The 17,142-nt window shown below is 44.6% G+C and overlaps 1 protein-coding gene across 1 annotated transcript; it reads left to right on the forward strand.

Moving 5' to 3' along the window:
• Window positions 1-8,715: 8,715 nt before the first annotated feature.
• Window positions 8,716-16,784, forward strand: TMED3 (transmembrane p24 trafficking protein 3). Its single transcript, XM_003784572.3, has 3 exons — window positions 8,716-8,991; window positions 11,332-11,580; window positions 15,918-16,784. The coding sequence occupies exons 1-3, from the start codon at window positions 8,824-8,826 to the stop codon at window positions 16,152-16,154; spliced, it is 654 nt and encodes a 217-aa protein (XP_003784620.1). The 5' UTR covers window positions 8,716-8,823; the 3' UTR covers window positions 16,155-16,784.
• The last annotated feature ends 358 nt before the right edge of the window (window positions 16,785-17,142 follow it).

The following is a 17,142-nucleotide window of genomic DNA, read 5'->3' on the forward strand; positions in this document are numbered from 1 at the left end:
GAAGTATTTCAGATTGCATGTGAAAACCCCACACTGTACCCCAGAAGTGCATTAATGTACATAGTTACCATTCAATAAAAAAAAAAATTAAAAAAACATGGAAGCTAAATAACCTTATGCTGAATGATAGATGGGTCAGAGACGAGATCAAGAAAGAAATTACCAAATTATTAGAACAAAACGATAATGATGACATGAGTTATCAGAACCTCTGGGATATGGCAAAGTCAATCCTAAGAGGGAAATTTATAGCATTGCAAGCCTTCCTCAAGAGAATGGAAAGAGAGGACGTGAACAACTTAATGGGACATCTCAAGTAGTTGGAAAAGGAAGAACATTCCAGTCCCAAATCCAACAGAAGAAAAGAAACGACCAAAATTAGAGCAGAATTAAAAAAAAATTAGAGCAGAATTAAATGAAATTGAAAACAAAAGCATTATACAATAGATCAAAAAGTTGGTTTTTTGAAAAGGTCAATAAAATAGATAAACCTTTACCCAACCTAACCAGGAAAAAAAGAGTAAAATCTAACCTCATCAATCAGAAATAGTAAAGATGAAATAACAATAGACCCTTTAGAAATTCAAAAAATCCTTAATGAATATTATAAGAAACTTTATTCCCAGATATATGAAAATCTGAAGGAAATCAACCAATACTTGGAAGCACGACATCTCCCAAGACTTAGCCAGAATGAAGTGGAAATGTTGAACAGGCCTATATCAAGTTCTGAAATAGCATCAACTATACAAAATCTCCCTAAAAAGAAAAGCCCAGGACCAGATGGCTTCACATCAGAATTCTATCAAACCTTTAAAGAGGAAATGGTACCTAAATTACTCAATCTTTTCTAAAAAATAGAAAAAGATGGAATACTACTCAACACATTCTAAGAAGCAAACACCACCTTGATCCCAAAACCAGGAAAAGACCCAACAAGAAAAGAAAATTATAGACCAATATCACTAATGAATATTGATGGAAAAATATTCAACAAAATCCTAACAAACAGAATCCAGCAACACATCAAACAAATTATACACCACGATCAAGTGGGTTTTATCCCAGGATCTCAAGAATGGTTCAACATACGTAAATGTATAAATATAATTCATCACATAAACAAATTAAAAAACAAAGACGGTATGATTCTCTCGACTGATGCAGAAAAAAGCTTTTGATAATATCCAGCATCCCTTCATGATCAGAATACTTAAGAAAATTGGTATAGAAGGGACATTTGTTAAACTGATAGAGGCTGAAATCATTTCCACCCAGATCAGGAACGAAGCAAGGTTGCCCATTGTCTCCATTGCTCTTTAACATTGTAATGGAAGTTTTAGCCTTTGCAATCAGGGAAGAAAAAGTGGTCAAGGGTAACCATATCCAGGCAGAAGAGATTAGACTTTCACTCTTCGCAGATGATATGATTGTATATCTGGAAGATACCAGGGATTCTACTACTAAACTCTTAGAAGTGATCAAGGAATACAGCAGCATCTCAGGTTACAAAATCAACACTCATAAATCGGTAGCCTTTATATATACCAACAGCAGCCAAGCCAAAAAAACAGTCAAGGGAGTCTATTCCTTTCATAGCCAAAAAAGATGAAATATTTGAGAGTTTACCTAACAAAGGATGCGAAAGATCTCTCTAAAGAGAACTATGAGACCCTAAGAAAAGAAATAGCTGAAAATGTTAACAAATGGAAAAACATACGATACTCATGGCTGGGAAGAATAAACATTGTTAAAATGTCCATACTACCCCAAGCAATATATAATTTTAATGCAATCTCTATTAAAGCTCCACTGTCATACCTTAAAGATCTAGAAAAAATAATACTTCATTTTGTATGGAATCAGAAAAAACCTTGAATATTAAAGACATTACTCAGAAATAAAAACAAAGCAGGAGGAATCACGTTACCAGATCTCAGACTACAGTATAAATTGATAGTGATCAAAACAGCATTGTATTGACACAAAAACAGAGGTAGATGTATGGAATAGAATAGAGAGCCAAAAGATGAATCCAGCTACTTACCGTTACCTGATGTTTGACAAGCCAATTAAAAACATTGAGTGGGGAAAGGATTCCCTATTTAACAAATGGTGCTGGGCTAACTTGTTGGCGACCTGTAGAAGACTGAAACTAGACCCACACCTTTCACCATTAACTAAGATAGACTCTCACTGGATTAAAGATTTAAACTTAAGATATGAAACCATAAAAATACTAGAAGAAAATGTAGGAAAAACACTTGAAGAAATCAGCCTGGGCAAACATTTTATGAGGAGGATCCCCCAGGTAATTGAAGCAACATCAAAAATATACTATTGGGACCTGATCAAACTACAAAGCTTCTGCACAGCCAAGAACACAGTAAGTAAAGCAAGCAGATAGCCCTCAGAATGGGAGAAGATTTTTTCAGGTTATGTCTCTGACAAAGGTTTAATAACCAGAATCCACAGAGAACTCAAACGTATTATCAAGAAGAAAACGAGTGATCCCATCTCAGGGTGGGCAAGAGACTTGAAGAGAAATTTCTCAAAAGAAGATCGGTGCATGGCCTACAGATATATAAAAAAATGCTCACCATCTTTAATCATCAGAGAAATGCAAATCAAAACTACTTTGCAATATCACCTAACTCCAGTTAGATTAGTAACTGGAGTAAGATTAGCCCATATCACAAAATCCCCAAACCAGAGATGCTGGCATGGATGTGGAGAAAAGGGAGCACTTCTACAGTGCTGGTGGGAATGTAAATTAATATGTTCCTTTTGGAAAGACGTCTGGAGAACACTTAGAGATCTAAAAATAGACCTGTCATTTGATCTTGCAATTCCTTTATTAGGTATATATCCAGAAGACCAAAACCCACATTACAACAAAGATATTTGTATTAGAATGTTTATTGTAGCCCCATTCATAATTGCCAGGTCATGGAAGAAGTGCAAGTGCCCATCGAATAGCTTTTCATATGAAAGCTATAACCTAATTATAGCCTAAGAATATGGACAGGAGGGAGGGAGAGGGGAGAGGGGAGGGAGAGGGCGGGGTGGGGGGGTGGGGAACGGGTGTAGTGAGGGTGATTGGAGGAATCACTTCTATGGTTTATCTTACGAGAATATAAGTGAATCTTTCTAAGAGTAGAATATAAATGTCTTAACACAATAACTAAGAAAATGACATAAAGGGTATGTTAACCAGTTTGATGAAAATATTTTAACTTGTATATGAAAACACCGCACTGTACCCCATAATTGCATTAATGTACACAGCTATCATTTAATGAAAAAAATAAATTAAAAATATTTGTATTTTTCATTGTTTTCAGAAGGAATTTGAATTCAAATAATAAACTGTCTTACCAGACACTGCAAGTCTTTATGTTTTTTTATTATTATTAATTTTACTGTAATGTGGAAGATTTAACTCAAGTTTATCAATATCCAGTTCTCCTTTCAGTCTAGACACAGGAAGACAAATCTTCCTACTCACCTGGGTTAGGAAGGCCATGAGATGGGGCAAGATCGTGGGCTGTGAACCGGACTGATGGGTGTGTCTCTTTTGAGCAGAGGCATTTATCACTGGTTGAAACCATCACACCCTCCTCCCCTGTGGCTGTGACTGAAGAGATGTGTGTTTCAGATGTAACAATTTCAAGATGGGGGATCTCAGCGTTCCTGAATGACAGTGTGCAGGAGGCCTCTGTGCTGCAACCTAGAACAAAAGCACAGGGTGACCACAAAATAAACTGCTGAGCTCTGCGATTTTGACTTTTATTGCAGCAGAGACTAGTCTGTCCTACTATAGAGACAAGGTGGGGTTTCTCTTCTTTCCTTTTCCCTCCCTCCCTGTCTTCCTGCCTTTCTTTATTCTTCCTTTCTTCCTCCTCCTTCTTTCCTTTTCTTTGTTTTTAAATTTGAAGACAAGAAGACCAAGTTCTCTGTTTGAAATAATTATAAGTATTATTAATTGGAATAGGAAAACTTAATTGGAACAGGAAAACCTTGAGTATCAACTCATCCAGTCTCTAAACCTCAGACTCCCGGAATGGGACAGGATGTCAAGAAATTAATGGCATAAACAGAAGTTTTTGGATCCCAAATTCCGTTCTCTTTCTACTCTACTATACTGTAGTTAATAGAGTAAGATGATCTTTCTTTTTCCTTTTTTTAAGAGGAGAAGAAATTGAAATTATTTCTACAGAAATAAAGATGTAATGGGTACAAAAAATTCTGAATTTTGAGCACAAGGGAAAAGTATATATAACTTATGATTGGCAAGTGGACATATGGGTTATTTTCCTCCTGTCCTTAAGATTTCAGTGTTTCCTTTCCCCACACCCTGGGGAGAATATAAATCACTGCCATAAATATAACATAATATATGAATTGCAAATGTCTTTTCAGTTTTTAAAGATCATTCTGCATTTACAGTACTTTTTCGTTCAAGGCTGAAGGATTAAACTTTATTTTTTAAATTTAAATTTATTATTTTTAAATTGACAAAAGATAATCTATATTTGTGGTGAACAACATGATGCTTTGAAATGTGTATACTTTGTGGCATGGTTAAATTGAGCCAATTAACATATGTATTTCCTTACACATAATTTTGTTTGTGGTAGAACACTTAAAATGTACCCTCAGCAAATGCATTTGGTTATAAACTATAGTGACCAAATTTTGCACTAAATCTCTTGAACTAATTTCTCTTGGCAAATTGAAATTTTGTATCATTTGACTGACATTTCCTCCACTTCCTATCCCTGCCCCTGGAAACCATCTTCTACTTCCTGCTTCTATCTCTTTGGATCCCCACTTCCCCCAAGAGTCATAAGCAAGTGTATGCAGTTGGCAGAACCAAAGTATCATGTTTTTAACCATCCTGTCCCCGCGCCAGGAAGGATAGTTAAATACTTGACGGCCACAGAAACAGTCGTTTTGGAGAAGCTGGTAATTCTAGGGAGGGCAGTGTGTGTCTCCTTTTTCAGTTTGCTTCGTTCAGGGAAACATGATATAGCTCCTTGGCAACATGAGGAGTCTGCAAACTTTCTGTTTGCTTTAGTCAATCCACACAGTGACTGTATCTTTCCTCATTATCAATTACATCTGTGAGTTGTGGATAAACATTGATTTTGTTTCAAAATCTTAATAGCATGGGGCGGTGCCTGTGGCTCAAAGGAGTCGGGTGCTGGCCCCATATACTGGAGGTGGCAGGTTCAAACCCAGACTCGGCCAAAAAAACCGCCAAAAAAAAAAAAAATTCTTAATAGCATGCTGAAGAGTGCTGCTGGTGCATGAAGCAATGAGAAAGTCCTGCTGTAGGGCACAGCAGGGTCCACTTTATACTGTCCATCCCATCATAACACTCAACTTCCAATACTTTCAGTTTATGATGTGTTTATCCAGATACTACCTTATTAAGTGTAGGAGGATCTGTACACATACGGAGAAGTCACATAACACAGATGTAAAGTCCAACAAAAGTTGTAATGTGAACATCATGAGTTCACCTTAGTTGTCACTTCTGAATACTGCTTCTTCCTTCCCTTTAGAGATAAGCACTATTCTGACTTTTACATTTCCAGTTCTTGTCCTTTTATTTCTTTTTCTTGCCTTACCTCTCTGCCTAGAACTTCTGGAACAATGTTGAATAAGCAGTTGTGGCAGCAGGCATTTATGCCTTATTCCCTATTTCAAAGAAAAAGATTTTAATGTTTGTCATTAATCGTGAGGTTTGCTCCAAGTTTCCACAACATTGGGGGAGTTATTCCTTCTGGTTTGCTAAGAGTTTTTAGAAAGTAATGAATGAGTGTTGAATTTTATCACATGCTTCCTTTCTGCATTTGTTAAAAAACTTCTTTTTATTTACTGTTTTAAATACTTTCATAGAAGTCAGCCCAGGACTAAAATGGACAGGTAACATATTTTTATTTTTCTTACAAGTTTTTCTACTTTTAGTATCTTCTACCATATGTTGTAAGATATAAAAGTTGGAAGGGGAGAGGGAGGTGAGGGGAGGGGGGAGGATGGGTGAAGAGAATGATATTGTGGGGATCACGCCTATGATTTATCCTATTAGGGTACATGTGAATTCGTCTAAAGGTCAAATATAAATGTCTTAACACAACAATTATGAGAAAGAAATGATGGCTATGTTAGCCAGTTGGATGAGAGTTTTTCAAACTGTATATGGAAGCAACACACTGTATCCTACGATAGAATTAATGTATACAATTATGATCTAATAAAAAATATTAAAAAAATATAAAAGTTGGAAGGAACCTTAGAAGTCATCTGTCACCCAGTTCATGAATCATCTCTACAGAAACCTAAATGGTTGGTTGTTCACCTGTGTCTGCTTGAACTTTTCGTTTGATTTTCTTTGAAAGCTCTAGTTATAGAAAGTCATTTCTTATGTTGAGCTGAAATGTTCCTCAGTGTCTGGTTCATGCTTTGGCCCAAGTTTTGCCATATGAACCAAATGGCAAATATTCCCTGAGGTATGAGTGGAGGCAGTGTGTTTGGGGGGAAGTACATAGTAGCCTTTAGAATTTGGCAGGTCTGAGTTCACTTCCTGGCTTAGCCATGGATGCACTGAGTGAGTAGTTCTGTATTATGGCAGATTATTTAATTGCCACAAATTCTTCCCATCACTGGATGCTTCTTCCTTGGATTTGCTCTGGCCAATAAAATGTGGAGAAAATGCTACTGGGAAAGTTCTGGAGCTTGGGCTCAGGGGCCTTGGTCCTCTTGGGATGCTGCTCTGAGCCTGCCATAAAAGGAAGTAATCTAGCCTACGAAAGGTAAACGGATGCTCTGAAGGGAACCACTGCACTCCATGGCTGCCTGGCAGGAGAGTGGGCCGTTTGGACCTCCCAGCCCAGAAGACCCTCCAGCTGAATGTGGCTGCCTGACAAGACCCTGGCAGAACCAGCTGAAGAACTCCTCAGCTGATCCATACAATGATTGTTGCTTTAAAGGCCCAGCCAAAGTTAATAGAAACAGAAATGTTAATTAAACTTCCTGAGTTTCTTCCCCATCCATAAGGTGAGAAAAAGTACATTTTGCAGTTATTAGTGAAGATTAAGTAATATAAAGAATACAAGTTGTGTAAGCAGCTGCCACTTGCATCATTCATTTTTACTCTTCCATACTTCAAGGTGAGGCAGACTTCACCTTGTTTGAGAAGCTTTCTGCCTATTTATTACACGGGTCTCTATCTAATTACCTTCCTGTGACTATTTTCCCTATTTTGTTAATGTCCCCACCCAAAATAGTAGGGCAGATGCGATCTGATCATTGCCTGTTACAGTAGGACAGTTACCTTCAGTAACAATACTTTTCACACAGTAGATACCAAAACAATGTTCTTCTTCTTTTTTTAACCCAGCCTAAGTCAGGGTGCCTTTATTTAGTTCAGGAATTCCTATTGTCATATATTCAGCTTGCTGTTAATTATCACTTTGCTTACTCTGAGTTGAACTACTATCACATCAGGCTCCCTTCCCCTGAACTTGTGCAGGTAGCTTCCTGGAACTTAAATTTAGGACTTAATACCTAAGCTGGAGAAATTTCTTTTCATTAGTCTTAGCCTAGCACTCCAGCTGGCCAAGGTAATCTTGGTCTTACCCTGTCATGTTCCTTCACTTGGTGCATCTAGATAATTATTACTAAAAATAACGTTATAGGACAGAGCTAGGGAAGGTGTCAAGGGACACACTAAACACCTCTTCCAAGTCTGGCACAGGGACAGGAAATAGTTTTAACGACTGTGTGACAGGTATATGTCATTCACAGCATATAGATGCTTCCACACACATTAGCATGTCAATCCATGCTCAAATATGCCCAGTAGAGGTCTGTAAGTGCAGTAAAATTCTTTGCTGAAATTAAAACACATTATGTCTCGTGAAAATATTCTTTATTTTTGAGCGACGTCACAATCTGTGTCTATTCTCTTTATTGGACCGCAGTGAATACAAAAACGTATACAACCCCATAGTTATGATTATACAAAAAAAAATCTTAAGCCTGTGGCCAGGGATAAGGCATTAAATCAAACTTTCAGTGCTTTTAAAAAGTCAAAGTGAAAAAATGACAGTTTTGTGCGAGAACGAATCTTGACGGCCAAAACGAATCTGAAATCGCCGAGTGAGAGACTTCACTGGGGTTTCCAAGAGAGCACCTGCGTGTGAGCACACTCCTGTGTTCCCAGAACCGGAGTACACTTTGGGAAGGGGAAGAGAGTGAAGAAGGGAGTGGCAGTTGGGTTCCCTCCCTTACGCTCTTTCTTCCCGCCCTCATCTGCCCCTTTCTAGATAAGGAGACTGAGTCTCCAGAGGAGCGTGAGACAGTTACAGAGGCCTCACACGCAGAGCCTGTACGAAGTAAAATGCCACGTGCGTGGCGCTGCAGCAGCCTGAGAGGCTAGGCTGTGCCGGCCTGGGCCGAGCCGGGGGTGCTCAGCCCAGCGGGTGCGGGCTGGTGCTTTGGAACGTCCCCTCCAAGGACCCGCACGCCGACTAGGCAGCCCCTTCATCCAGATTCGGCTGCGCAGCCGGGGGAGGGGGGCGTGAGACGAGGAGGGGGCGTGTCCCTTCGCCCAGTCCGGCCAACGCGCACGCGCAGCGGGCGGAAGGGGGCCCGGGCCCACTCCGGAGCGCGCGGCTGCGCACTGAGTTGCCCGCGCTCCCGGAAGCAGAGCGCCGAGCTCGCGCCACGTCTGTCCCGGCGTATCCACCCGGGTACGGGCTGCCGCGGCCCCAGACGCCAAAACTGCGGCCCACAGACGGGACTGGGGGCGTCATGGGCAGCGCGGTCCCTCGCTCCGCTTCCTCGCTGCTCCTGCTGCTGCTCCTGCTCCGAGTCGAGCAGCTTCGGGGCGCCGAGCTCACCTTCGAGCTTCCAGACAACGCCAAGCAGTGCTTCCACGAGGAGGTGGACCAAGGCGTCAAGTTCTCCCTGGATTACCAGGTGAGGCGCGGCGCCCGGCGGAGCTCCCTTCTCTCTCCCGCTCCCGGGTCTTCCGGGGTGCTTGTCCACCCCTGACTAGAATGGCTGGAATTAGACCAAGAGGCTGCTGAGGATGGCGGTCCCCAGAAACCAGTTTCCTTCCCCTTGAGGAGGAACGTTTGTCAGTCGGAGCCCAGCTGAGGCGCGGCCCGGCTGGGAGGGGGAGGTAGTGAGAGCAGCAGGTGAGTGCCAGGATGGGGATGGCTAAGGCGGGTCCCGCATCCTGGGATGTTGGCCAGAATAACCTGCCCTAGGCCCCTGGGAATCTAACGACAGCCAATTCTGATCCGCTGGGCACGGGCTCTCAGTCTGTCTTAAGTCTTTTTTGACCATCCTGTTACTGCAAGTACTGAAAAATGGAAGTAGAGGGAAAGGTTCATAGTTTTGTTCCTACCAACCTGCATTTATTAACGTTGAAGTTGGGGGTGAGTGTAGCCGCGGTGGAAATGATGGGTGCTTTGGAAAGGAGGGCTCAGCACAGCCTTTGCGTCCTGGCACTGTTTACAAGGAATGATGGTGTGGCAGCAAGACTGGGCCCTTGCCATATGGCTCAGAAAAGCCTAGCTCCTATACTCCTGTCACCTTTGAGAGGTATCTTGGCTTACAGTTGTGGAGAGTAGATATAAGGATTAATGAGCAGATCCAGGTAGGACCGAGTGAACCATATTCAGATAACCATCTGCTTGTGGTTGCATGCTGGCAGGCATTCCAGAAATGAGGAGGCATGGGCAGCACGAATGGGGACAAGCTAGTGGCCGGCCCCTCTGGGGTAGAGGCACTGGAGAAGGCTCCTCCTTGGAGACAGCTTCAGATGTGCTAGCCCCAGTCACTGATCTGTCTGTTTTCACATCTGTGTGGACAACATGCAAATTGTGGCCTAAGTGCCATGACAGGAAAAAAAAAAAAAGATAATTTTGTGGATGGAAGGCACTGAGGTGTCATTTAGGTATTTCCAGGACAGAAATCCCCTGTCAAGGGGTGTCCAGCATTGATTTAAGCACCCTCTGCAATAGGACGCTCGCTACTTTATGTAAAGCTTGCTGAATAGGACTAGTAACTTTTGTCTGAACGAGGGGTATTTTAAGTTTGGAAGCAGATGTTGACGGTGTCTTTTGATGGACCTTGGTTATAGCCCCTGCTTGCCTGTGTGATTTTGCTCTGTGCTGGTCTTACTTTTCTTATGTTTACAAGGAGAGTTTGAACTAAATGATTCTTGAGAACTTGCTGTCCCCTGACACTCACAGATTCTTTGAATCTATATTTATCTTCTCCTTGCATTCGATCAGTAATAATATTAACAGTTACTAGAACCACTCAGCAAGTTGGGAAATGGTACTTGCTCGCAGCTCCCGTCTCCTGCTAGGAGAGAGAAGCAGTAAGTGTAGTGTGCATTCCACCTGCTTGTGCTCCTGACTGGCCCCAAATCAGATTCCGCCTCTCCACCATCACCCCCAGAGGGCCAGTTTGTGGTCTGAGGATTTCCTATAATCCTTACCTCAACCCTGTGAGGTAAATAGTACTATTAATATTTTATAGATGAAGACATTTTAATGATGCAGACACATCCTCAGAGAGTAAAGTAACTTGTCCAGAGTCAGGCAGCTATTGGGTGACAGTCAGTGCCCTAAAACAGTGACTTGCTGGCAGTGCCTGTGGCTCAAAGGAGTAGGGTGCTGACCCCATATGCTGGAGGTGGCGGGTTCAAACCCAGTCCCAGCCAAAAGTAAGTGACTTGCTACATGTCTTCTATTACCTCTTGAACAAACAGAAAGATGCCTTGGGACAGTTTCCTGGGCATCCCTCCTTTCTTCTTGCTCCTGTTTCTGAAGCCTTGTCAACAACCCCATCCTAGGAAGAGCAGTTATCCTGGGCTATGCTAACTTGCATTGCAGAATAGTGCAATGGCTAAGCATTTGAGCACTAGAGCCAGCAGCCCTCAGGTCAGATCCCAGCTCTGCCACTTTGCTTGGAGCCTCAGTTTTCTCTCCTGTAAAATGGGAACAGTCAGTCAGTCTCATTGTTCTCTTGCAAGACAAAACTTGGGAGTCAGGCAGATGTAAATTAAAATTTTAGCCTTTTTACTTTCAAGCAGTGTGATCATGGACAGTTTACCCAGTTCACTGTGCTCAGCCTCCATGAACTGGGAAGTGGCAGAGCACCTGCCAGAACACCAGGAGCCTTCCTGAGAAGGCTGTGAAGATGCTGTGATGGAAGTGTTTGTAGAGTCTGATCATGGCATGCTCAGCATTTGGTAAGTGGTGACTGTCCTTCTAATAACAGCAGACATTTTGTGGTTGTTAGGTCATCACTGGAGGCCACTATGATGTTGACTGCTACGTGGAGGACCCACTGGGGAACATCATCTACAGGGAAACCAAGAAGCAGTACGACAGCTTCACTCACCGGGCTGAGGTCAAGGGTGTTTATCAGTTTTGCTTCAGTAATGAGTTTTCTACTTTCTCTCACAAGACCGTCTACTTTGACTTTCAAGTGGGCGATGAGCCCCCCATTCTCCCAGAAATGGGGAACAGGGTCACAGCTCTCACCCAGGTGAGTGGACATTAACAATGACAGGCTCACTGAAGCCTCCTAGTGGTTTCCTCCTTGTTGGCCTCTGTCTGGCTGGTGAGCAGAGGCATCATCCATCCAGTGTGTGTTGGCTTTGCTTCTTTCTTCACCTCCAGTCCTGAAGGGATGCTGTGTTCTCCTTCCAACCCTCCTTTCTATTCTTCAACCAGATCCCTACAGTACTTTCTCTCATATCTTTCTCTGCTCCTTCATTACCCCTGAATCCAGTCCTTCCTGAAGTATGGATGATGTGTGCCTCCCTGTTTAAATGATGTGCCTGTATCAGAAAGACCAAAGTCATACTTTGTGCCGTGTACTAAGTGGGAAGGAACACAAGCTGCTGTAACAAATACCCTCCAGATGTCAGTGGCTTAACACGACAGTTTATTCTTATAACCTAGAGAAGGCTGGTGGGGAGCTTTCCTCTTTGGTGGGACTTGGGAATCTAGGCTCTCTCTTTCTTGTTGTTTTTCCACCTTCCCTGAGGGCTGGAGACTCTCCAAAAGAAGGAAGGGATGAGAAAGACCCACCTGCTTCTTAAAAGCCTGGGCTCAGTAGCCACATATGTCATTTCTGCTCATGTTGCATTGGTGAGACTAGTCATGTCGCAAATCTGGGTGTAAAGAGGGCTGGTAAATACAGTTCTGGTTGGGCGGTCATCTCTTGGCAATGATACCACATGATGGAGGAGAAACTGAGATTTTTGGGTGACAGCTAGTCCTCCAGAGGAAGGGGCATATGGCCACCTTGGAGGGCAACCCAGAAGGTGATCTGGCCCATGCCTCTCAAGGTCACTTGCTGCTGATCCTAGCCTCCTGCATCTGCCTTCTCCCTGGCATGTGGGCTGTGTGCTCTCTCTGCCAGGATGCTGAGTGATTTACCTTCGTGTCTTCAGTGCTCCATGCATGAGGCATGGCACAGAAAGGAAGTCACCTCATCTTTGTCAAATGACTAAATATCGGGGCCCAGAGAAATCTGTAAGACAGTAACAGCCATCTGTGACTGTAGATGTTCCAGAACCAAGGCCAGAGCATCATATGTCTTCAGGAGGCCAGATGCCCTTCTGGGTTGCCCAGTGAGGTGGCTGTGAGCTCCATTCCTCTGGGGCTTTGGGCACACATGTGAGCTGCTGTGGCTTCACTTGCCTAGCCCTTCACTTCCCCAGCACATTCCTAGGCAATTAGAGCTTCAAGCTGCATTGTCCAGTCCAGTAGTCTCTGTGTAAATTTAGCTACTTAAATTAATTAAAATTAAATTAAAAATTCACTTCCTGTGCATGACAGCAACATTTCAAATAGTCAGTAGTCGCAGGTGTCTAGTGGCCATGTGTGGGACGTTCTAAGCCTCACTGGGTCTGAGCATGGCAACTGACTGCTGTTAGAAGCACCAGCTGAAGGTGTGTGTTACGTATAAGATCTTTTGCTACTGATATTCTTGAGAGTTCCGTTGGCACTGATGCAACATCCTCCATTTGGAAGATTTTGTAACTATCTAAAAGCTGAGCTGAAGGACTTCCTTCCTTAACCAGTAGAAAATGAATTGGTAGAGAAAAGCCTTAATGAATTAGGTCAATAGAGAAATACTTTCTGGGAGCCTGAGTGTTGGAAAGAGTGGTTTATGCCCCCTCCCCTTACATCTCAGAACTTCGTCTTTGCTCCTTTTCAGCCTCAGAAGAGGTGTTTCTTCCGTTTCTATAGTTCTGACCTCTCTGCCTTGAACTGGCTATACCTGCCTTTGTGAGCTCTTGCCTACCCCTGGTTGGCATTCACTCTGTCTGCACCCTGTGCTGGCAGAGGAAGGACGAGAGTGGATGGCACTGACCCTGGTGTTGGGATCCCTTCCAGGAATGCAGCCCCAGGAGCTAGTCATCCTCAGGGCTTTGTGCCCATAGCTGTGATTAAAGGGTCAGGGGTCTCAGGTAGGCACTGATGGATTCTTGCTGGAGGGTCAGGAAGGCTTTAGCTTAAAAGTGAAAATGTGAGAGTAAGTTTGGCATCCCAGATGAAGAAATGAGCAGGTGGAATTTAGGAATTTGTCCCAGCAACCTCTGAAAATGTTGTATCTTGAGCCAGCTTTGACACGGGTTCACACAGCCTGACTCCACACTGCAAGCTCTTTTCCCTCTTCCTTCCCAGTTAGTCCCTGGTCCATCTCTGTGACCAGCCAGCGTTCCACCACATACACACCACCATTGTCTCAGTGCAGGGTTTGTGCCTGAGTGGTCTTTTCTGGTGGTTGGCTTATGAAGCCAGTTGGCATCTATCAGTCTCCTTGGACCCAACTTCTAGATGTCAGGAACTTGTCTTGGGATCGTTTATCCCTTTTTCAATATCAAGTATCTGCATGTACAGCCTACTTGACAGATGTCTACAGAACAAGGAAATAGTCTTGTGCTGATGACGTTCCAGCCACGAGAGTCTGTGGCTCGAGATGCATGTAACAGGACAGCAGGATAAAGGCACCCATGGGAAACAAAGTGGAACACAAACAGGCCTATTATTCTCCCTGGATTCTGCTCCTTGAGCTGACACCTTGCCCACCTCCACCAGTGCTGTGTGATAGCGGTGACCATCTCACCTCTGTGCCCATGTGACATGTCACCACTTCTACCCATGGATCAGGGGTCAGTCACCAAGGACAGAGGAAACCCAAGCCTTGGGAGATGGACCAGTTGCCAGGCTGGTGGAAGATACTGCCTTGTGGCCAAAAATCAGTGGCCAAAGGAAAGCTTTTATGTTTTTCTCACATAGTCTAGTTTAGCATCTAGTGTGGCTCGGAATAGAGAATGCTGGGTGAGGCAAGGAAGGGTGGCACCACTGCTGGCACATTCTGCCTCTGGGAATGGCTCAGTATGAGAGAAAAATGTGGGTTCTTGGGGAGGCAGGTCACGTCGTGAATCAGTCTTTTCTAGCTTCCCTCCTGTGCTTTATAAGTAGTTTGGATTCCAGGAACTGAAGCAAGTGTCTGGCGCATGCTTTACGCACTGCTCTAGCTTGAGAACTCACTGTTGGGATAGAGTTTTCAAGGTCTTGGATGTGCTTCTGTTTTAGAGATTGCCTCTGAGTAAGAAGCCACTGTAAGAGATTGCCACTCAGAGATTGCCTTTGAGTAAGAAGTTCTGGCAGTGACTTAATGCAGGACCTATCCATCATCTCACAGCTGTGTGTGCTGAGTCTGGGTAGGCACAGTGGGGTTCGCTGCTCAGGGTCCTACAAGGCTAACATGAGGTGGTCACCCGGCTGAGCTCTCAGCCAGAGGCTCTAGGAAAGTCTGCCTTGTCACTCGTTCAGGTTGTTGGTGGAATTCAGTCCCTGCAGTTGTGGGACTGAGGTCCCTGTTTTGTTGTTAACTGCTGTGCCCTGGTCCTGGCAGGTGGTTGACTCCTCTTCCAAAGCTAGCATGGCACACTGACATGTCCCCATGCTGCAGACCTGTCTGAATCCTCCTGTGGCCAGCTGAAGATAGCCCTCTATTTTCAAGGGCTTGAGCAATTAGTTCAGGCCACTGGATAATCTTCCTATCCAAGGTGCACTGTGCTGTAAAAGACAGCCGAATGATAGGAGTGACAGCTCATCACACACAGTCACAGGTTTCTGAGATATGGGAAGGGACTCTGGGTGGTGGTGGGGCATGACTTTTCAGAATGCTGCCTGCCACACTGAATGTTTAGGTAAAGAAAGTTGTGAAGTAGTGTGTGTTACATATGAGCATGTGTACGTGTTTATCCGTATGTCTGCATCTTTGCCTGTCTATATGTGCTTATGTGTATGTACCTGAGGCACATGTCTTCCTGTTTGTGTTGCTACATGTAGCAGTAGACAGCAGGTATATAACAGACTGAGCAGCATTGTCCGAGCCAGCAGGAGTTTGGTTTGCCTTGGGTTGTGCATTAGCGCTGTGCCCTTGGGCAATTCTTGGAGCGTCTTCAAGCTTCAGTTTCTTCACCAGTGCGTGGGGTAAGCAGTCTGTAGCCCTCCTTAGCAGGGAGGGTGGTGACTGTGCCTGTCAGCAGCATTGTGAGGATGAGATAAGACAGCCTGCAGCAGTACATGGAAGCAGAGGCTCAGTACTCAACACACCAGTACTCAACACTCAGTACTCAACACTCCAATCCCACTCAGCTACACACTAAGCTGTGTGACTCTGAGCCTCAGGTAGGCTTATGACAAGGATTCAGTAAAGCCTCATGAAAACCCTTAGCACAGACACAGCACTCAATAGGTGTTATGGAGGATGCTTGGGTCAGCACTTGCTGGCTGCTGCTTCCACTCCTGGTGTTTTGGTGTTAGCAGTGTGCCTGCTTTTCTCTTCCTGCCCAGATGGAGTCTGCCTGTGTGACCATTCACGAAGCTCTGAAGACAGTGATCGACTCCCAGACCCACTACCGGCTCCGGGAAGCCCAGGACCGGGCCCGAGCTGAAGATCTCAATAGCCGGGTCTCTTACTGGTCTATTGGCGAGACAATCGCCCTATTTGTGGTCAGCTTCAGCCAGGTGCTACTGCTAAAAAGCTTCTTCACAGAAAAGCGACCTGTTAGTAGGGCAGTCCACTCCTAGCTCAGGTGTCCTGCTCCAGGGCTCTGCATGCCCCAGGGTATGCAGCTCCCCTGGGTCCCAGGGTGCTGGGCTAGGAGGTGCCGCCCAGGGTGGAGGCAGAGCTGCAGCAGGAGGGCACAGGGTGATGCGCGGCGTTGGCAGCACCTTGCCTCCCCTGCTGATGCCTGACCTTTGTACCCCAGCACTGAAGCTCATAGAGCTCAGTAATTTGAAGACATTCAATTGCATCATGTGTGCAACACCAAAAGCTTGTGTTCATTTGGCAGAGGGTGGTCACTATGGAAGGGTGGCCAGACAGAGATCTGGTGGCCTGGCTGGTAGGTGGAAGCCCAAGTGCCCAGGCCTCTGGGGCTGCTTAAGGCCTTGCCCTCTGTCCCATGATGCCTGAGTCATTTGCCTATGCATCCTAGCCCATGCAGGGTGTAAAGGGGCTCTCAATTCTAGCATTTTCTCCGTGGGGATCTGTGTACCTGAGGAAACCAGGCTCTGAAGCACTGTACAGCTCTCCTCCCTCCATGTGAGCAACGGTGTCAGCCATGCAAGTTGGACCAGGCTGGTCATGGGCACCCTTGGGTAGCTGTGTGTTTCCCAGGAGGCGGAACTGTGGCTAATAAAAACTAAGTTTGTGCATCCTCGGGATATGTGCCTTTATTTCCTTGTCCTAAAAGGGCTCTCAGCTTATGAAGAGCATAGCTGTGTGCATACATAATTAGGGTGTGATAGAGCAAGGCTGGAGAGGTGCATGGAGCAGAGAGATGCCAAGGGGACAGGAAAGGCCTCTCCTTCCAGGTGAGTGAGAGCCATGACATGAGAAGGCTCCTTGCTGTTCCCATCACATACCTGGCTATGTGAAGGGTCTGTGCAAATGCTAGTTCCTCTGTGAGGACACCCTCTCTCTCCTACCTGCATGACCTGCTCCATCATTTCTGTCTGATCAAATGTCATCCGTGACAGTTAAGTTTCCCTAACCACCCTATTCAGGGTGGCA

This window comes from Otolemur garnettii, unplaced genomic scaffold, assembly GCF_000181295.1.
Source record: "Otolemur garnettii isolate 467f Iridium unplaced genomic scaffold, OtoGar3 scaffold00011, whole genome shotgun sequence".
In the NCBI taxonomy this organism is placed as follows: Eukaryota; Metazoa; Chordata; class Mammalia; order Primates; family Galagidae; genus Otolemur; species Otolemur garnettii.